This window comes from Diorhabda sublineata, chromosome 1, assembly GCF_026230105.1.
Source record: "Diorhabda sublineata isolate icDioSubl1.1 chromosome 1, icDioSubl1.1, whole genome shotgun sequence".
Taxonomy (NCBI): Eukaryota; Metazoa; Arthropoda; class Insecta; order Coleoptera; family Chrysomelidae; genus Diorhabda; species Diorhabda sublineata.
In genome coordinates this window covers 35,592,279-35,614,188 of record NC_079474.1, presented here as the reverse complement: position 1 = coordinate 35,614,188, position 21,910 = coordinate 35,592,279, and the positions used below count along the sequence as shown (strand labels likewise).

Genomic DNA, 21,910 nt, shown 5'->3' with positions numbered 1-21,910 from the left:
GAAGCACTTAACTTCACACTGAAGCATCTTCGGCGAAATAACAACATCTTTGGCGGCTTGATGATATTGTTGGCAGGCCAGGAATTCCCCATGGAACGCATGCAGATGAATTGAATGCTTACCTGAAGGTATCACCTTTATGGAATAACGTAAAAACATTATCGCTAACCACTAAAATGAGAGTTCAACTTCAAAATGATCAAAGTGCTGCACATTTTCCAAACAATTGTTAGCTGTTGGAAATGGAAAAGTTCCAGTTGATGCGACATCTGGATCAATTACTCTTACCAACGACTTTTGCCGATTTGTAGACTCTCAATTAGCTCTTATTGAAAATGTTTTCCCAAACATTAGTGAGAATTATCAGAATTATGCTTGGTTAAGTCAACGAGCAATTCTTGCCGCAAAGAATAATGATGTACACGCTCTGAATTTCACCATTCAATCAAACATTGCTGGCGATTTGGTGACATACAAATCCGTTGATTCCATAACAAATCGCGATGATGTAGTAAATTATCCAAAGGAGTTTTTGAACTCTCTGGAGTTACCAGGATTTCCACCATATAACTTGCAACTCAAAGTTGGTGCAGTTATTATGATATTGCGTAATTTGAATCCACCGCGACTTTGCAACGGTACTCGACTTTCGGTAAAAAGACTTATGCCGAATTTGATTGAGGCAACCATTATTAACGGAAAGTACGCAGGTGAAAATGTATGTATTCCTCGAATACCAATGATTCCGACTGATCTTTGAATTTGAATTCAAACGATTGCAATTTCCAGTTCGTGTGGCGTTCGCAATGACAATTAACAAGTTTTTCACAAGGGCAGTTATACGTTGCGTGTTTACGAGTTGGGAAACCATCCGCTTTGTTTGTGTTAACGTCAGACCAAAAAACAAAAAATGTGCTTTATCCAAGAGCACTTCAATGAAACGGATAATTTGCGGACACGTATAACGCTTCGATTCAATATTTACTTTGGATTCACTTTCATTAACTTAGAGAAGTTCAACTAAATAACACTTCATTTTTGTGATCGAAATGAATTCATTACTGTTGTGAAATGAAATAAAATTTTTCCTTTTCAAATATAAAACAAAAAAAATTGTTCTTCATCTTTTAATCACCAAACGTAATGTTACATAAAACGAAGCCATCTGGTGGCGAAACGGAGTTCGCCGGGTTTGCTAGTATTTTTACAAATAAAACGAAATTGCTGTTAACAATGGGATTTTATTATACTTAAACAAGTTTTATACAGATGTTTTTATAAGTATATATATATATATATATTAGGTTATATCGGATGACTAGTATGGTAGAATATAATTTGTACAAATCATAAGCCACTTTTTATAGTTTGCGAAATGATTACATCACTATAATTTTGATGACTTGTCATTTTTGATTTCGCCCTTCAACAGATTATCAATTTTATTCCATATCTAACAAAGCACTGAAGGTCATTTCTCTAATTTCTTCTGAGGTTAATTCTATGTTATGGTATTTCAATAAACAGTTTTTGATTTCTGTTGCCAGCAAAGAATCCAAACCGTGTTGAGATAAAGTCAACGATTTATTTAGGGTTTCTGAAAAATAAAAGATTGCTAGTAAAAAACATAAACATGAGAATGTTTGAGTTGATTTACCTAAATTACTTATTCCTAACAAGTGTGCTACTGTTTCAATGGGGGATCGGTTTTTTTGTACTACAGATGAAGTATTTTTAACTTTCAGCACCGCACTGCATCCTATCGTATGTTGTTGCAGCATGAAGTATTCCAATGTTTTCAAACATGAATCGAAGTTTTCGAGTTGAATATTTTCGTAAACCTATCAATATATATTTATAGAGAGAGAGAGAGAGAGAGAAAATAAATAAATTCGAGTAGATAAAGTGATGCCCAAGTATGATGTTTCTATTAATTTACCTTATGATCAATTCCTTTTTCTGTCAAATATTCAATTTCCGCCATTGGTCCCCATTGAATGGCTACCGCGGGTAGTTTATCCATTTTTCTTTTTTCGCACAATCTTTCTAGAGCAGAATTTGCCATACCGTAATTGGATTGACCGGGAATACCCCTTCCACTTGCAACTGAAGAGAATACGACGAAATAATCCAAGTTTTTACAGAGGTTCCTTGTTACCAAATCCATATTTTGTCCAGATAATAGTTTCGGTGCGTATACTTGATAAAAGTTTTCTTCGGTTTGGTCCAAAATCGAAGCATCTTTTAAAACCAAAGCCATATTAAATAGACCTAAAAAGGTTTTATTTTCAAGTTTTGTTTTTTATACGAGTACGGTATTTTATTACCTCCTACCGGTCCAAGTTGTTGAGCAAACTTTATCAATTCCTCCGCTCCTTTTAATGTGCTAGTATCACTTTGATTTATTTTAATTACAACATCCTCATAGCTACTCCATTTTTTCAGGCAATACGATTGGTAACCGTTATATATACCGGTAGTAGAATTCAATACAATGTTCCTAGCTCCATTTTGAATCATCCATTCCGCAATTTCCAATCCAAATCCTCCCAATCCTCCTATTATAACGTAGGATTTATTTGGACTGAAATAGATTTTAGGTACTGCTAATATTTTATTTGTTTCAGTATTAGTTTCGTTCCGTACTTCTATAAGTACTTTATTATTTTCTTCTTCGAAACATTCAAAGGCTTCACCCAAACTCGTCGAGTCGAATATTATATTTGGTAAAGGTTTCACAACACCCAACTGTATATCTAAAACGTGATGCTTTTGTAAATAGTGAAAGTGAAAACAAACTCAAATAAAAATATTTCGAGTAGTGTATTCAAGTTGAGTCTGTCGAGGTTTATTTTGAAATTCACGAAAAATACGTTACCTTTTACAAGTAATGATTTGATTTGTTCTTTAATTTGCAATGAACTATCGAAAACGTCTTCTGGAAATATAATATGTACGATATTATTTTTTAATGTCATTTTCGTTTTGATTGAATCGGGAATTTGGAAATTGTATCCTTCGGTTTCTAAGAAAATTCCTTGGTGCGAAATCAATCTAAAGCAAGTCGGAAGTAAATCGGTATTTACAGAATTCAAAACTACATTTACGCCTTTTTCTTCGGTATTTATTATTATACTATCCACAAATGTTTTATCGGTTAAATCACCTGTGAAAAAATCATTTTATAAGAAAATTTTTCAAATATTTTTTCGATTCTTCGAAATTTACCTATATCACTTTCGTTAAGCATGGGACACATTTTCTTTAAATAATCTTTTTCTTCCTCCGATTCAACGGCAACGAATGCTTTGCAACCCATTGAAAGTGCAATATTAATAGCAGCCATTTTGAACGGTGTTGTACACTTCAATATTAAAATGGAATCATTCGCTTTCATTTTCCCTTTAATAACGAATGAATAGTAGCACTGTAGATAAATAAAAGAATTAGTTTTTCATTCAACACTCGCTTAAGAAAAGTAACTGAAGATATAATTTGGTAATAGCCAGAAGAATTAATCTTATATATTAAAAAAATTGATGATTTCCATTCCGAGTCCGTTCGGACGTTCTACCCGAACCGATTTGCTTAGTTTTTTTTCAATGAAAGGTATTGATGCACAGATCAGCCATCAACCATCGTATTTCATCTAATTTTCACCATTCTCAAGTTATACTCAAATGCGATTTCCCCCTGTACATTACTTGTGGGAATTTTTCACATACACACGTTCTATCCTTAATATCTCAGATACTTTTCAAGATAGAGACTTCGTTTTGGTTTAAAAACACTCGCTGAAACACCTTCTTTCTTTTGAGTTTTTGAACACTTAAATCGGTTGAGTTGGAGAGGAGCTAGGCGCGGACATTCAATGTGGAGTTATGGATTTTTGTAGGTTTTTGGCAATTTTTCTACATTCAAAGATCTATATCTCAGGTTCTAATATAGCTACAGAGTTCGTTCTTTTCTATTATAATGATTTCTGATACTTATTTAATGGATTCGATGCGAACGAAGCCGCGGGTAAAAGCTAGTTTACTAAATTATTATTCAAGTAAATTGAAATAAAATCACGTACCATTGTGTAAATGTATGGAACGGTGGCAGCGTCTCGTAAACTCCATTTTGTTGGTACATCCCATGTCAAAATAGGATCACCGTTCGTTTTAAAAGCCAGAGCCCCATATTTCGTTAGACCCATTATCCTTTTATTTTTTGAAGTAACGCCAGAAAATTCTCTACCTAAATTAGAAATTATATTTGATATTTCAACTTGGGTATCGGTACGAAGATGCTCGCCCTTCGCTATTACAACATCGTGGAAATTGATAGCGGAATAATGAACGCTAATATCGTATTGGCTAAAATAAATTCCAAATTAAAAATGAAACATTAGATTTCAATATAGCCTACTTGTTAAAATCAATTGGTTTTTCAATCCAGGTCATCGTAGAAAGATTTCCCGATTCCAGTGCGTCTACGTAAGCGTTTTCAGCTTCTTTTTTCTCCAAAACTGGGGCGGGAAGATGGACGTAGGTACCCCATCTATTATCTCCTTTCAAAATGTTGAAAGTTAAATTCTTTTTTAATTGATTTTTGTAAAATTCATCGTGTAGAGAAAAGGAGTTAATTTTAATTTTTCCTTCATCGTCTATAACTACGGATCTGAATTTTATTTCACCAGGTTCTGTTAGTAAACAGTTCATCAAACCCAATACTCCACTGTATTCTTCGTTTTGACTTACTAAATATACAATTTCAGAGCTTTTGTTGTTGATTACAGTTTGTAGTTGTTTTAACCAATTGAAATTCGTATTATTTACGTAGACGACCGCGGAATTTTCGTCAACTTCGAAATTTGGTTTTAGGATATATATAGTTCTTTCTTCGGTCTTTGCTTGATAAACAACTTGAAGAATTTTATTTTCTACATTGACTTCATTTCCCAAAAATAATATAAAACCATTTTCTTCCAGGAACGTGCTCAAATTTTCTACTTTTACCGAGTTATTAACATTATCGTTTACGACAATTATATCATATTTGCTGTTAATATTGTCTGAAGTATTTGTAAAGTAAGTAGCTTCACACGTTGATTGTTCGTCGAAAATATCTTTAATTTTTTTATTAGTAGAATCATCAGCTTCACTCCCAACAATTTCGCATATCTTCAATTTTTTCACCGTTCCTATATTGTTTTGTAAAATAATTTGCAACGCCGTTCTCATTACCATGTCTTCGTTATTTTGTGACGACATTTCGTAATAAACGAAATCGTAATCCTCTAAATACGAATTCTGTTGCGTATTTATTCTGGATATCGGACCAGATTTTACTACGCCTGTTATTTCGATTCCTCCAGATTTTATAATGCGTGAGGAAATGATGTTTGAAATTGGAATTTCTAAAAAATAAAAAGACATTGACATTTTATTGCGTTCGTTTTGAAATTGTAACAGTTTTATTGTTTTATAAATCTAAGAAACTATACAAAAAGGAAATGCGCACTTTTAAATGTCGCAAAATTTACTCCTTCATTTATTGTCTCGATTTTATTCTTAATTTCAATGGTTTATTACTCTAAATTATTTACATTACCAACTAATTAAAAGATGAAAAGATTTGTTTTCAATAAATTCGTAGGATGGTGTAGTCGTAGTATAAAATGTTTTATAATTTTTTTTATTTTCACTCGGTACATCCTTACCTTCTTGACCGTTAACTAAATCCAAATGTGTCGCAGGATCTATAACTATCTGTTTAATTGATACGGGCAGCCTTAGATCCCTACTGGTTTCAGAAAGTAAATCTAGATGTAGCATACTATCGAGAAAACTACAAAAGTTCCCGTCCCATCGAATTTTTCCGATTCCTTGCAAATTGCATTCCCTCAAACCTCTAAAGATGTTTTTGTAGCCGTATCCTCTTGAAAACAGTTCTTTATAAATATCTGTACTTCTCAGAATATTATAATTATCTTCGGCTTTGTAATCAGTTTTAGATAAATTTGTTATTATAAATTCTGTCGATACATCGTTCGGAGTTCGTATTGTTCCCGTACAAACAACGGAACCGCTTTCGGAAATTTCAAATTTACCCGATTGGTGCATTATGTTGATTAAAAAGTTAACATCGCTTTGTGATAGAATCGTAGATCGATGGAATTTTACGTCTTCAATAACAATCGGTAAATTTTCTATGGGTTTTAGAAGCCTTTCACTAAAGACTTCACAGAGCATATCCTAAAAATGAAGAAATTTAAAATACATGTAAAAAAGTAACACGAAATTGATGAAATGTAATAAATAGTTAGACAAAATATATATATAGTTAAACTATAGACAAGTAGAAATAATATATTGTTTTCAAAACCGAATAATTTTTATCTAAAGTTGTCGAAAATGAAGACGAAATTATTAGCATATTAGAAAACGTGGCGAAGCTAAGTAAAACAAAATAAATCCAAAAAAATCTGAAGGCATTGTTGGATATCTTGGTCAATGGCAAATCAAAACAAGGAATAAATATCTAACAGGATGTTGAAATAGAAATGATTTCATTCAATTTAGGTGAAAGGGGGGTGGCCCAAAAAAACTAGATGATATTTATGTTACTTACTATATAACCCATTAAAGGCATGACGGGTTTACCATCGATTTCATGATCTGCCAAATAAGAGTATTTTTCATTAGACAGGTTAACAGTTTTGGTATCTCCGAAACAATATTTATGTTTATGAAGTGGAACTCTCCATGTAATGCTGTGATCCCATTCCAGTAGAGGCGATAGCATTTTAGTACCACGTCCAACAGGGAAAGTGACGCCGGTATACAATTTAGTCAGATCGGGTTGCCCTCCAGCAAGGAATATTCTATTAAAGAGTTAATATTAAATTTTGTCGATGAAAGGTATTGTTTACTTACTTTCCTATAGCAGATAAGAGAAATTGTTCATTGTCTCCACTAAAACGATTCGAAACACTTATATGGGTTGTACCGGGACCCATTTCTTTTTTTAAAATAGCTTGAAGTAGACCATGTCCGGAAATTTCGATAACAATCGCATTTTCAGGAACATGTTGGTATACTTGGTCGAATAAAGCCGTATTGCAAAAATTGTTGTGATGGTATTCAACGCCGCTGTATTTGGTCCATTCCTCGTTCTGTCTATTCGGAGGCACTGATGTAGAAATCCATTTACTACTTCGAGGCTTGGGATCTTTCAGTACCTTCTTAAACATATCCAATAACATTACGCCGGCTTCTTTAACGTATTGCGAATGGAAACCGAAACCCATACTATTAACCAATTTCGCAAAAATACCTTGCGACGATAATTTTCTAGTGAAACTTTTCATAACTTCCTGCGGACCACTAATGGTGATATTTGTGGGAGCGTTCTGACAAGATATAGCAATTTCTTCCGGTTTAATTTTTTCAATTTCTTCTTTCGAAATACCTACCGCGGCCATTTGGCATTTCGTCGTATTACCATATTTACACGAATATCCTCTAGCATAAGCTAGTAAAATAGCTTCTTCTGCGGTAATAGTACCGTCAGCATATGCGCAAACTGTTTAATAAATAATAACAATTACCAAAAATTAATAAAATAAAACCAATTACCAAAAATTAATAAAATAAAAACAATTACATACCGACTTCTCCTACGGAATGTCCAGCGATGCCATCTGGAATTATTCCAATTGTTTGAAGAACATCAGTTAAGGCTACCCCTACCGATACGATTGAACAAAATACATTGATTGCATCTTCAAAATTCGAATTTCTATTTGTTATTATATCAACCAAATCGATACCGTGAGGTTCTAGTGCTTTGGCACAACGATTAATGCTATCACTAAATATGGGAATCCTCATCAAATCTTGACCCACTTTACACCATTGCGTTCCTATGCCGCTGTAGATAAACCAAATAGGTCTTTTAACGTGAATAATACTGCCGACTTCTTGAATTTGTTGTCGGCTCATTACTGTGTACCTTAAACATTTCAAATTTTACATTATACGCATATATAATCAGATAAAAAATACCTACCCCCTGAAATTGTGTTGTTCAATAGTCATTTTGTGGATTTGGTCAACCAATGCCAAAAATTCGACGTCATCTTGGTTTTGTTGAATTTGTTTCATATAATTCATAACGGCTTGTTGTGTTCTTCCCGACACTTGTACTAGCCTATTTTTAGGTCGTTTATAATCGGTAATTTTTTCTTTGGCGTTAGATTTTACAATCGTATGGGCATTTTCTCCACCGAAACCAAAACAGTTTATGCCGATGACACTTCCCTCAAATTTAGTATGTTCGCCAATCAACTAAAATAAAAACGGGAATATCTTCTACAACATTTATTTTAGATGAATTGGTACTTTACATCCAAATGATCTCATACAACATACATTTTATATTATAACAGCTAAATTAATTAGGTATATACCTTTAGGGTATTGTCTCCCATACCAGGAATTTCCTTATCAAGTGTATCAGAGTACAAATTTGCCGGAATAATTCCCGTTTCCATAGTTATTATTGCTTTGATAATAGAACATAGACCGGCTGCTTGTTCCGCGTGTCCCATGTTCGATTTTACAGAACCGACGAGAAGAGGGCTTTTTCTGTTTTTAAAATATTTAACGATACCCGTGCATTCTTGTTCATCACCAATTATAGTACCTGAGGAATATGAGATTTATTGTATCTAATTTATCTTCTAATTCATTATTTTTGTTACCTGTTCCGTGTGTTTCGAAATAATCAACATCATCGGGAGTAATGTTGATACTTTCGTAAAGTTCTTTTACAAGTTGATATTGAGCTTCGTAAAGTGGATAACTTATTCCTTCTTTTTTGAAACCATCAGCGTTGGCTTTAGCTCCCAGTATTTCACAATATAATCTTCTGCAGTTACCTAAATTAATATTGGAATATAGTATAGAGAGGATAGTTTTTTCCCTGTGTTACAACTTACTTTTTTTTTGTATGAAAAAGCTGACTATACTTTCTGAACGAACATATCCGTTTCTTTCAGTAGAAAAACTTTTGCATCTACCTTCGGTTACCATACTCAATTTTTGAAGTTCGAGTGTTTCGAGTGGATCATTAACTAACTGAGTTGCAGAAATTACAGCACTCTCAATTTCTCCACATTCAAGATCTCTCATTGCAGAAGTTAAAGCGTATAAACTACTCGCGCAAGCCGCATCCAATGAATAAGTGGGTCCTTTGAAATCTAAACAGAAAGAGGGCTTGTTGGCAGCGAGGGCTAAACACAAACCCATATTTAGATAACCTTCTACATCTGACATACGATCACTTCTATCAATGTTTAGAGCAGCAAGACCCACATATACACCTAAATTTAAAAATGAAAAATAAATATTAGTAGATGAAAAAGACATTTTTAATTCTCTTTACCACGTTAAAATATGAAAAAACATATTTGCGTTAAAACAATTAACAAAAATTTTTTCCATTATATCAGGATAAATTGATCCTTTAAATAAATATTTTTTCTTTCGTTTTGTATATATTTATTGTTGATTTTGAATGATATATCTTTTTATTTTCGATTCCTTTTTAGTATGCCCTGAGCTATTTTCCTAATTTCTCAAATAAAATCGAGTTTCATAAATTTGATTAGCTACGTCATCATAATTTTTATATTGTATAATTCCCATACAAGACTATCCTAATTTTAAATTCAATATCTAGGTCACAAACCTATTGTTTTAAAATTAGCACTATCTCGCAATAATAATGTGGAATTATCAGAACGTATGCTCATAAGTTCGATAGAAAAATGATTTTTTTGATCAGAATTGTTTTAATCGGAGTTTGGTGGTTACAATCTTCTTCGATACGAATTACTGAAAAATAATATGCGAATGCATGTTGTAAATATTATAAACGTTAGTTGTTTAATGCAAATTCACTTTTTTGGAAAATCTATACAAAGAAACCAATAAACAAGAAGAATTTTCTGTAAGTTATATATTTGTTGGATGGATTTGATAAGAGCGATTGAAAATTGATATATATGGTTACTGTTCATTGATTATAATACAATTGAATATCAATGTGATGGTAATATCTTTTTTACATAAATCAGCATTACCCGTTTTTGATCCTCTTAATTCATTCGGATTATATCCCGAATCATATATACATTCGTAAATGCTTTCTAATATCAATCTTTGCCTTGGGTCCATAAGATTTGCCTGTTTGGGAGGGATTCCAAAGAAATTGGCGTCAAATTTGTCAATTTCCGGTAGGCGTCCACATGATTTGATTGTTCCATAAAGTTCTAAATGGAATAATTAAAATCGGTTATATCTAAATGTTCTAATAAAAAATTTGAACGGAATGAATTACACGAAGCATGATATATCTATTAATAAAACATAATTTGAATAACGATAGGATAAATAATAAAATAATTGTACCTACCAAATTCATATCTTCCACCTTCTTCCGTTACCAAATCGGTACCGTTGAATAGAGCAGCTTTAAATTCTTCTACATTATTACACTGTGGAAATTTTCCAGAGAGCCCGGATATGACGAACTTATCATTACTATCCATTTTGGGGAATAAGTGAAGTTGAACATCGAAGGGGTAATATTTATTGCAATATGCAAATGATGAATGTTAATAAATTATGTTAATACCTCATATCACTCATTAACAGTACAGGATTAGTGAAAAATCTCAAATTTTAAGCGAAAATATGAAATTAGTAATTGTTCAACTTTTTAGTTGTAGCTTTATCTACCTTACCTTTATAACCCAATTCGTACTTATATATTTAAAGGTTTGCGTTTATATAGGAAGATATAAGAAAGCAATTTTGACATAAATCTAAATACTTCTTAAGAGTTTCTTAAAATTCTCCTTTTATTGTTCATGATTAGCCAAATTCAAATAGTTGAAATTTCATAAATCAATCTCCAAATTGTGAATTATGGAAATTTAATTATAATAAGAAACTCATATTCCCATCTATGAATCTATAATTATATCTAATGTTTTTATATTTGAAAATACAGGGTGTATTTGACATTCTTAATGTCCAATCTCTAAACTGTGTTCAAAGTTTAAATTTTGATTTACGCAATAATTTTTTATGTTTTCACAATTTCTCTTTGAAAATTTGCAATTTTACGTTGTTTGGCATGAGGAATCATAATTTGCACCCTAATTTAACATTGCTAATAGAGGGCACTAGTTACACTTGTTTGTGTTAATTAAATCAAAGTAAACTTTTTTTGGGCTAAACTTACAACTAAAATAATAAAAAATTATTAAAAAGCGTTAAATTCCACAAAATAAAGTTACTCTTCTTTGAATAGTGTAACTCAATCGGTTATCGAGTTATTTGCTTCTAAAACGTTCTTTTTCTTCTTCTTATTCTTGCGTTAAGTCCAATGACTTGTGTTTACTGGGTGATGTTTAATCTTATTTGTGATTCTGATGACCAGTTATCTTGCCATCTTTTTTGTGGTCTTCCTCTTGATCTTTTCCCTTCGGGTTTTCCATCTCTTATGATCTTTGCTAGTCTGTGCTCCTCCATTCTTGTTATGTGTTGATTCCAATTTCTTCTTCTCTCTCGTCCCCATCTTACTATATTGTTTTCATCTCAGTTCTTAGTGTTTGTTTTGTTTTCTTTGTATCGGCTCTGGTTTCTATGGCGTCAGTATTGGTCTTATACATGTTTTGTAGATTCTTGTTTTCGTTTCTATTCCTATATGTTTGTTTCTCCACACTATCTCCCTTAACGCACCTGTTGCGGCTGCTGCTTTTCTTACTTGGTATATCGTCTCTTGGTAAATATCGCGGCGGCTTGTTACATCTACTCCTAAGTATCTTGATGACATTACTTGCTTTATGATTGTCCCTTCTATTTCCAGCTTACATCTTAATGGTTCCGTAGATACTGTTAGACATTCAGTCTGTTGATATTGTTATATTGTATTCTTTTGCGGTTTTATTAAATATGTGTAACATTCTTTGTAGGTTGTCTTCGCTATTAGATATCTGTACCGGATCATCCTCGTAGCATAGAATCGTGATGTTTCTGTTTCCTATTTTGTATCCTGGTAGTTCTTTTAGTTCAATAAATTTTAATTTTTTCATAAAAAAACTTTATCATTCTTTAAATATGTAACAATAACAAATTTGTAAACAAAAATAAAAAACTTCAAAGCAAATGCTCAAAATTCCCCCCATTTACTTCAATACAATGACAATAAGAATAAGTAATACATTAGTATACCTTTTATTAACAATTTAGTAATTAACAAGTGTAATAGTTATTTATCAAATAATGCCTAGGCATAACGATTTTTCCAATAATGAGATGCGTGATATGATTTGTGTTTGCTCAGTCAAATTATAGTGGTCGCCTCGAAGATATTCACAATTATACCCAAATCGAAGGCAACCCAATTACAAACTGTACCGAAATCTTTACAACCGATTAGGTGAAACGGGGTCTATACGCTTTAAAACTGAGCACGGTGCTACAAAAAAAAATCACTGCCGATGAACAAGATCAAATTTTAATTTGTGTTACGGAAAATCCAGATATCAGTACTCGCCGATTAAGTCTGCAAACAGGTATAAGCCAATCATCTATTTTTAGAATACTGAAGAGGGAAAATTACATTACACTCCTGTTCAGAATTTATTACCTCAAGATTTACCTAAGCGTCTACAATTTGCCCATTTTTTGCAAGATAAACAAAATGTTAACTCAGATTTTCTGGATACAATTCTTTTTACTGATGAGGTAACACATTTTCAGCACGAGTTTAAGGTTAACATTTGGTTAGGTGTAATATGTGGGTATTTAATAGGTCCTTTTGAACTGCCAACCAATTTAAATGGACCTCTCTATTTAGATTTTCTTCCAAAACATTCACACGAATTACTAGATGATATACCTCTGGCTTTAAGACAAAATATGTGGTTTTTGCAAGACGGAGCACCACCACATTATTCTTTACATGTTCGTCAATAAGTTTCCGCATTGATGGATTGGTCGTGAAAGTGAGTTTGCTTGGCCACCAAGAGACCCTGATTTAAATCCCTTGGATTTTTCAATTTGGTCGCAAATGAAGGCATTAGTTTACAAAGAAAAAATTACTTATCTTTCACAACTGCGACGGAAAATAGAAGAAGCCGCGGATGTAATTAAAAATAATAGACAAGGATTATTTGATATTAAGAGATCTTTACGAAAGCGGATCATAAAGTGTATTGAAGTAAATGGTGGGCATTTTGAGCATTTGCTTTGAAGTTTTTTATTTTTGTTTACAAATTTGTTATTGTTACATATTTAATGAGTAATAAAATTTTTTTATGAAAAAATTTAAATTTATTGAACTTTTTAGAAGCAAATAACTCGATAACCGATTGACGAATCAAAGAATAGCAACTTTTTTTTTGTAGAATTTAACGCTTTTTAATATTTTTTTATTATTTTAGTTGTAAGTTTAGCTCAAAAAAAGTTTACTTTGATTTAATTAATACAAACAAGTGTAACTAGCGCCCTCTATTAGCAATGTTAAATTAGAACGCAAATTATGATTCCTCATGCCAAACTGACCATGTAAGAGACGAAGATATCCGGCAACAATGTAATATTCAGGATATAGTAAGATGGGGACGAGAGAGAAGAAGAAATTGGAATCAACACGTAACGAGAATGGAGGAGCACAGACTAGCAAATATTATAAGAGATGGAAAACCCGAAGGGAAAAGATCAAGAGGAAGACCACAAAAAAGATGGCAAGATAGCAAGAAGAACGTTTTAGAAGCAAATAACTCGATAACCGTTTGAGTTACATTTATTATTTTAGTTGTAAGTTTAGCCCAAAAAAAGTTTACTTTGATTTAATTAACACAAACAAGTGTAACTAGTGCCCTCTATTAGCAATGTTAAATTAGAGTGCAAATTATGATTCCTCATGCCAAAAAACGTAAAATTGCCAATTTTCAAAGAGAAATTGTGAAAACATAAAAAATTATTGCGTAAATCAAAATTTAAACTTTGAACACAGTTCAGAATCTACAGTTCAGAGATTGGACATTCTTAATGAATCACCCTGTATATTTTTTGGTAGGATGTAGAAACAATCGAACCAAGTATTTTTTGATTCAAATTACAATGACAAAAATCCTAAAAGATATAATTGAGAATTGATTTTATAGAATAGATCCTACAGCCGACTCTGGTGATTCCTAAAGAATATAAAATTTACGCTAATGAGTAATATTAAAATTCCAAATTTACATTATGCAACAGTGATTGTTTTGGAAACTACATTAATCATTTTTTTAGTCGATGTTTTATCAATAGAAATGAAAACCTCGATTAACACCAGCTTTTACATCCAATCAGTCACTCAAAAACCAAAGTTCGAATTATTCTCTAATAAGAGCTCAATATTTGCATTCTATTAGGTCGTTTTTTTGATTTTCTATATTATCTCCTATTATTAAAAGTCATAAGTTTGGAAGGACTCTATATTAATTAACAGAAGAACTATTCAATCTAGCATATTCTCCAGATTTTACCGGTATCTAGAAATAAGAGAAGTTTGCATGTCCAGTTATAATTATTCCTTTTCGAGTAATTTTGAATAGTAACAAAATGCGAAAACGAAATTAATTAACATACAACAACAATTGTACATTCAAAATAACTCAATTCTGTCTATTGATTGTATAAATTAAATTATTGGGGAAATACGCTTGAACAAAATGGTTCGATGAATAATAATATTAGCAAATTGTATGCTACATTTATCTTTTATAAAAGTCATAATATCCGATTCAATCAATATTAACGATGGAATAGTTTTGAAAAATCAATTCTTCGATAATTTAGCAAAGAAATTTCGATGATGATTGATGTAATAGTAGTTATGAAGAAACTATAACTACCTTATTAAGCCTTTTTCAACATTTAAAAAATCTTTTGCCAATATTATTTCGATGCAAAAAATTTTTCAATTCATTTTTTATACATTTTATAATGATGAAATAAAACGACCTAATTAATTATATCGAAGTTAGTAGTGGTAAAATAAATAATACTCGGATAATATAATTGGCGGTGAAAGTTTGAATACAGATTTGCTTTGTTTCACACTATTCATATTATATTTAACAATAGAAATCAAACAAGCAAAGCTCTTGTCACCTATGAGTTACTATTTATACAAATTGTTTAATTTTAGAATGTCCCATTCATTTGAATATAATTAGAATATCATTAACTTAACACCTCGATTGCTACACGTGTTTACATGATACATTAGTTGCTTTCCAATTTATTAAGCACTTTGCGCACGAAACTCGTGGGTTCGACGCTCATGAGCTCGTTGCACAAAAATCAATTGGTACCAGCTGCTGTAAGTTTTGTGTCAAATTTGAAAACATGTCACAAACGATCTTTTATTTATGGATACAAGATACTTGATTAACTGAATATAAAATACGAATACTATGAAAGCACTTCTTTGAAGTTATACCTTTTACTATATATACCTTCTTAGGCACTTTTACACTCCTCTTCATTAACTAATAATGCATATTCTCTGAATCTAATAATATAAAACAATTGTTGTAGTAAGTAAACACAAATGTAAATCGAAATGAATTTTGTTTTTAAGCATAACATTTATTTGTTGCTTGAGGGGCAACAGGAAAACGCAATTGTGTTCGATGAACAGATTTTGAAAAAGACAACTTGGACAATGGGTTGGAAAGCGATCATTATAAAATTCATATTGAAGTCGTTAGCGCCATCTCTTGAAATGGAATCACACTATTTATACAAATTATTGTACGATAATGCATAATAACATCATTTCTCAATATCCAATATCCAAAACTAAACTGCATCTCCTGTTTTAATTATCGAATTTAAAGAATTTTATTAAATAATTCAAATTTCAAAATTGACATTTAGAATCGATTATTTTTTCGAATAGAAGCAATGTTATTTTGAACATTCGATCTTAGTTGTCATAATCTATTTATTATAAAATAGTTAATTAATAAAGCTTTAACAATGTCTTCTCCCGCCCCAAAATCCCCAGAACAAACCGATAAAAGTAAAAAATATGATAGACAATTGAGGTAACAAAATGTTTTTTATCTAAAAAAAGTTTTTTTACGGAATATGTATTTTTATAGGTTATGGGGAGATCACGGTCAAAAGCTTTTAGAACATTCAAAAGTATGTCTTATAAACGCGACCGCACTTGGTACAGAAATTTTAAAAAGTCTGATTCTACCTGGTATAGGTTCATTTACGATTGTAGATGGAGAGAAAGTAACTGAAGAAGATATTGGATCAAAGTAATTTTCACAGTTTTAAAAATCTGTAATCTATAATAAATTATATTTTAGTTTCTTTTTGGAAAGCGATAGTATTGGAATGTCTAGAGCACATGTAGCTACACAATGTTTATTGGAATTGAATCCAGATGTACGGGGTGATTTTATTGACGAATCACCAGAGCACGTCATGTCACACACTCAAGATTTCTTCAACAAATTTACAGTCGTTATCGCTACAGCTTTACCTGAAAAGTGAGCCAATCGAAAACGTATCTACTCCATATACCATATTTTCATTATATTTTAGAGTTCTCATTCCCCTTTCAAAACATCTATGGGCATATGATGTTCCATTTTTAGTATGCAGAAGCATAGGTTTCTTAGGTTATATACGATTACAAGTTAAGGAACATACAGTTATAGAAACACATCCTGATAGTGAAAACTACGATTTAAGGCTACTCTCTCCTTGGAGATCATTAAAAGAACATTTAGAATCAATAGATGTAGCGATGCTAGATTCAAAGACACGCAGTCATACTCCAGCATTAGTCATTTTGTATTATTATTTAAATAAATATAAAGAATTGAATGGGGGTGAGTTTGAAAATTTTGATTCAATCAATATTTAATTAAATAATTCAGGTCTATAGAATGTTATGCAAATTATAATATTTGGAATATATTAGATTATGTATTTTTTTATCTATAGTAATTATTATAATAGATTTCTTTCTAATATTTGAGGAGCCATACCAAAGACAAGGCACGAAAAAGATATTCTCAAAAAAATGATAAGAGATAGTCCAGTAGCAAATGAAGGTTGTGTTAGAGTATTAGAAGAGAATTTTGAAGAAGCTATTAGATACGCAAATACTTGTCTGAATCCTCCGATCGTTCCCCACAATGTACAGGTTTGTTTTCAATTTTTATTGGTTTTTGTTGAAAAATTTCCTTTTTTTTAATTTATTTTTCAGGAGATATTAGATGACGACAGTTGCAAAAAACTATCACACAACAGTTCATCTTTCTGGATTATGTGTATGGCTCTAAGAGAATTTGTAGAAGGAGAAGGATCTTTACCTGTAAAAGGAAGTTTACCTGACATGGCTGCAGACACTACAAGTTATATAACATTACAACAATTATATCATCGGCAAGCGGAACAACAAGCCGAAGTAATATATAGAAGAGCTTCTGATATAGCGCGAGATTTGGGGTTACCTCTCGAGGCTATTACACAAAATGAAGTAAATAATAAGAAAAAATTTATAAAATATTTTATAGAAACGATCGCGTTTTAGGTAAAATTATTTTGTAAACACTCTAGCGAATTGAACGTAACAAGAGGTAGTTGTATAGCCGATGAATATGAACGTACTCGTTTGGATCTTTCCTCATACCTCGAAGATCCTGATAGTTTGATGTTTTATTATGTGATACTTAGAGGTTTGGAACGATTCATTAGCGAATTTAATACTTATCCAGGTCAATTTGATGATCAGGTATGAATTTTCTTCTTAATTATTTTCGTATAATCACGTATTTTCAGGTGGAACCGGACGTATTAAAATTAAAAGGGATTATTACTAAATTGCTATCAGAATGGAGTTGTTCTCAAGTACTTAGAGACGAAAGAGTCCACGAAGTATGCAGATACGGCGGTGCTGAAATCCATTCGGTTTCAGCCGTTTTAGGAGGTTGCGCCGCTCACGAGGTTATAAAACTCATAACGCATCAGTACAAATTATTGAATAACGCGTTTATTTACGACGCGATTAGTTCTAATTCTGCTACATTTTGTCTTTGATTTAGAAAAGTGATAAGATTTTTTTTAAATAAAACAAAAATACAATAAAAAAATATCTTTATTTAAATAACATTCGATTGTTCTTCTTCTCTTTTCTTTAACCTTGCGCATTTTAAACAATGCGGTTTTCTCTTAAAACAATGCTTGTGAAATACCGAAAAACATTTACTGCAACTTTGGCAACTGTTATCGAATGGAAATAAAACTTCATCGTTGGAACATATCTCACATATGTGACCTCTTCCTTTACATATTTCGCAATCAATTTTTATATGTTTCACAAAAATATCTACCAAAGTTTGCAATTTAAATGGCAACTCGCCAGAATGCGTATCTACTAAATCTTGCAAACTATACATATCCAAATTATCCAACATATATGGCGTATCAAGATGTTTCCATAAAGTTTTTTCCTCGTTCGCTTTCCTACAAGCCATTAAATATTTTTTCATTGCGAATAAATCATTTCTTAGTCTTCTAACCAAATTCAATTTCAAAACGTGTACAAACAAAGACGGATTAAGTTGATTTATATTGATTATCGGTCTTCTGGCTGTTATTTTTAATAATTGTAATGCCGCTTGGGAGACAGGTTGAGGATCCAAGTCCCAGTTATGTATAACTCTAGCTGGGATAATTGCCGAACTACCCCAATGACAAGCGGTACAATAATACAGACCACTATAATCGCATCTTCTCGCTTCCGACCAATCTCTATCTAAAATTAAACAATAAAATTATATATATTGTGATAATGTAAAGTTATGTCTTTGAAAAGATACAATCAAATCTCAAAGAGAATCGTCACGTCCTCAATAAGATTTATCTAATATAGGAAGAATCAAAATACAGTAAATATAAAACTAAAACAAATTCAAATAATCAAGGAAAGAAAAAGGAACATAAAAGGGAAAAGATTACAAGATATTGTTATAAATATGATGATTTTATAAAGGAAGCTAAATAAGAAAACCGGTAAACCAAAAATAATTCTCAACACTACAAAATATTTTCAAATAAATCCATCTTCTCACAACTTTTTATATAAATATAAACAATTTGAAAAACAGCACATACTTTAAAAGCAATCTAAAAAGTTTGACGTCTTAACCCGCTCGGCTACGAACGGGTTACAATTTAAGTGGTGGGATACACTAACTGTGATAAGCAACAAAAGAGAGTTACAAACAAATCCACATACAGGTGAAGCTAACTTAAACGTATTAAAATAGGATTATATGCACACAAAATTACAAAAACTATTGTTTTTATACAAAAATTAAAACTGCAACAACAAATTAGTTGTTTGCTAGTAAATGATTGTGATTTTTTTACAAAAAAAGCTTTGGAAAACTACAAGCATATGCACAGCATGCAGGTAAGTTTTATTCTAAAAAATTACCTGGAAATAATAATCTAGCCAGATAACTGAGTCCACAAGGAGCAGCTAGTAGTAAGTAAGTAAAAAAAATAGTGAGTACATACACAAATAATATTGACAAAAGTTTTGTATATTTGGAATATACATAAAATCAAATAAATAATGGAGATTATATCTTATAAAATTAAATTAATTGAGTAGAATCAGACACTGTATGATCAAAAGATACCAGAGGGAAAGTCATCTTTGAAATGATGAAAAATCACTTAAAGGAATGTTAAAACAAAGAACAAATACACAATTCAACAAAAAAGTAACATCCGAGCAAAAAGCATCAACTATGAATTATATAAATGAAAAGTATAACTAGAATCTAAATGGGAGATTAAAAATAAATTGCAGGAACTCATATAGTAATATTTTCGCCCTTTACAAAAAAAAGAAAAGTAAGATAGTTTGCAGTAACGCCAGTTTAAATTATATTTTGAAATATTTTCCTGCTGGATCAGAACATTACAGCAACCAACGAAAATAACAAAATACTAAAATAAATAAAAATTAATGGTACTTACTAACTGGTAATGGAGATTTACATTCAGCACATAAATATTTTTGAGCAGATAGACCCAATTCGGGACATATTTCATATTCATAACGTCCCTTTTCACTGGCAATAACATGGGCGCATTCTCTGATAACTGAAGCCAAGCATTTATGATGACATGAATAATCACAATCTTCACATTGATACCATGCTTGCACTACACTCCTAAAGTTAAAAATTAAAAAACATTTATTTGAAAGGTACACAGAAAATAATTACCAGATTTTTCCAGTACAATGGTCACAGTAGGTAGATGTATGACGTAATAGTGGTTGTAAGTTGAAATGGTGTCCTTTTATAAATCTCTTAGATACTCCACTAGAATAATTTCTTGGATGCCTGAGAGATAATTACTACTGAATCATAAATATTACATAAACTGAATGTAGACACTTACAGAGGATCCTCCATGGCGTCTCTACATTCTTGTAAACGTAATCTCAATTCAATTAAATGTCTAACAATCCACTTTCGTTCTTCCGAACATTGATCACATTCCAGAATCAAACTCTTACATCGACTTATTGCTTTAATCAATTCTTCTTCCGTGGCTTCCTAAAATCAAATTTAAAGATCAAGATAGGTACAATAAATATTATTAGAAACAAATTACAAGGAAACTACTACTAGCAGTGGGACATTTACCTTATTTAGAGCCAATTTCAATTCTTCTGAAGCTAAATTAACTGGTAAAAAATCACTTTCGTTTTCTGATATTGTCGATAATGGACTGGTATCTATTACATGTATGTTATTATTTATGTTAATTGGTTCGGACATATCTAAACAATTATCAAATAACCTTGCAAAAAAAATAAATAAAAACTATACACTCAACGTCGCCATCTACGAAGAAAAAATAATTCACGTTTATAATCGATTATAAATCGAGTGCTCGACACTAATCGTGCCTTTTTAAAAGGTTCGGCGAAAAATATAATTCCATTATTCAACACTAAAATGGCAAATCATGAGATTATTATCAATTAATTTGATTTAAAATGTTTCACTGGAAGTTAAAAATAATGAAGATGGGCTGAAATAAGTTGACTGTATTAAAATAAACAAGCAACAGGTGAATATGATAAAGTTACAAAGAATTATATGTGATAAATTTTGTGTTTCTAGTAACGAATGCTTTTATATTATTGTATCAATTATATAATTCGAAATAACAATAGAAAAGGTGAAACATATTATACAAGTTTTTGTACTCATCTAATCATTGGATTCCATAGAGTCTTAATAATTACTGAAGAATTTCATTTTTGTTTTTGATATATAGTTCTGACGAAAAAGAAAATGAATCAAGTTTTACTTGTTTGCTCAACTATTGTCAACTTATTTAGTTATCAATTTATAACAAATTACACAGCACGGTTGCCAAATGTGTCAAAATACATCGAAATGTACTGTAATTTTCTTTGACTTGTTGAAAATGTATGGAGACGAATGTGAAGGAATTTTATATAATAATAGATGGAATATTTCCCACAAAGGACTAATTGAAATTCTTATCTTATATTTAGAAACTTTGAATACTCTTTGTATGAGGAATATTTCATTATTTCACTTTCAAATATCATTATACTAATAGTATATTACTACAAATTGTATTCGCTTGTTCCATAGATTTTTTAAATATATAAATCTTTTAAATTTTTGGAGTATATTGAAGTTAAAGTAAACCCGATAACTTATCAAAGCACCATAACTTTGCACGCCCTCAGCAAGTTAAATTAG

At 31.3% G+C, this 21,910-nt stretch overlaps 3 protein-coding genes across 5 annotated transcripts; 1 reads left to right on the top strand and 2 right to left on the bottom strand.

The window, feature by feature from the left end:
• Positions 1-1,225: 1,225 nt before the first annotated feature.
• LOC130450617 (fatty acid synthase-like) lies at positions 1,226-10,607 on the bottom strand. The gene is given in 18 exon segments (XM_056789109.1): positions 1,226-1,597; positions 1,658-1,841; positions 1,940-2,271; positions 2,328-2,756; positions 2,879-3,166; positions 3,229-3,427; positions 4,079-4,361; positions 4,414-5,404; positions 5,708-6,242; positions 6,619-6,871; positions 6,924-7,572; positions 7,658-8,001; positions 8,059-8,336; positions 8,459-8,707; positions 8,709-8,929; positions 8,990-9,373; positions 10,136-10,324; positions 10,468-10,607. Coding segments are annotated over 18 exon segments (6,099 nt in total). The 5' UTR covers positions 10,604-10,607; the 3' UTR covers positions 1,226-1,442.
• Positions 10,608-16,018: 5,411 nt separating this feature from the next.
• LOC130450596 (NEDD8-activating enzyme E1 regulatory subunit) lies at positions 16,019-18,248 on the top strand. 2 transcript variants are annotated; one of them, XM_056789078.1, is made up of 9 exons: positions 16,033-16,168; positions 16,226-16,390; positions 16,442-16,624; positions 16,680-16,969; positions 17,120-17,286; positions 17,350-17,622; positions 17,677-17,755; positions 17,822-17,877; positions 17,925-18,244. In XM_056789078.1, the coding sequence occupies exons 1-9, from the start codon at positions 16,101-16,103 to the stop codon at positions 18,180-18,182; spliced, it is 1,539 nt and encodes a 512-aa protein (XP_056645056.1). In that variant the 5' UTR covers positions 16,033-16,100; the 3' UTR covers positions 18,183-18,244. The 2 variants fall into 2 exon arrangements, with proteins under 2 accessions (XP_056645047.1, XP_056645056.1); XM_056789069.1 differs by having other exon boundaries at positions 16,019-16,168; positions 17,677-17,877; positions 17,925-18,248.
• LOC130450608 (differentially expressed in FDCP 8 homolog) lies at positions 18,225-21,500 on the bottom strand. Of its 2 annotated transcripts, none has more exons than XM_056789100.1 (6): positions 21,382-21,500; positions 20,813-21,013; positions 20,565-20,722; positions 20,387-20,506; positions 20,136-20,332; positions 18,225-18,900 (listed from the first exon to the last, which is right to left on the bottom strand). In XM_056789100.1, the coding sequence occupies exons 2-6, from the start codon at positions 20,945-20,947 to the stop codon at positions 18,245-18,247; spliced, it is 1,266 nt and encodes a 421-aa protein (XP_056645078.1). In that variant the 5' UTR covers positions 20,948-21,013; positions 21,382-21,500; the 3' UTR covers positions 18,225-18,244. The 2 variants fall into 2 exon arrangements, with proteins under 2 accessions (XP_056645078.1, XP_056645069.1); XM_056789091.1 differs by lacking the exon at positions 21,382-21,500 and adding an exon at positions 19,585-19,629 and having other exon boundaries at positions 20,813-21,021.
• Between the last annotated feature and the right edge of the window lie 410 nt (positions 21,501-21,910).

Coding starts and splice junctions, on each gene's coding strand:
- LOC130450596 (XM_056789069.1), top strand. CDS start 16,101: ATGTCTTCTCCCGCCCCAAAATCCCCAGAACAAACCGATAAAAGTAAA. Junction 16,169..16,225: donor AAATATGATAGACAATTGAG/GTAACAAAATGT, acceptor GTATTTTTATAG/GTTATGGGGAGATCACGGTC. Junction 16,625..16,679: donor GCTACAGCTTTACCTGAAAA/GTGAGCCAATCG, acceptor ATTATATTTTAG/AGTTCTCATTCCCCTTTCAA.
- LOC130450608 (XM_056789091.1), bottom strand. CDS start 20,947: ATGTCCGAACCAATTAACATAAATAATAACATACATGTAATAGATACC. Junction 20,507..20,564: donor GACGCCATGGAGGATCCTCT/GTAAGTGTCTAC, acceptor ATTATCTCTCAG/GCATCCAAGAAATTATTCTA. Junction 20,333..20,386: donor CATTGTACTGGAAAAATCTG/GTAATTATTTTC, acceptor TTTTAACTTTAG/GAGTGTAGTGCAAGCATGGT.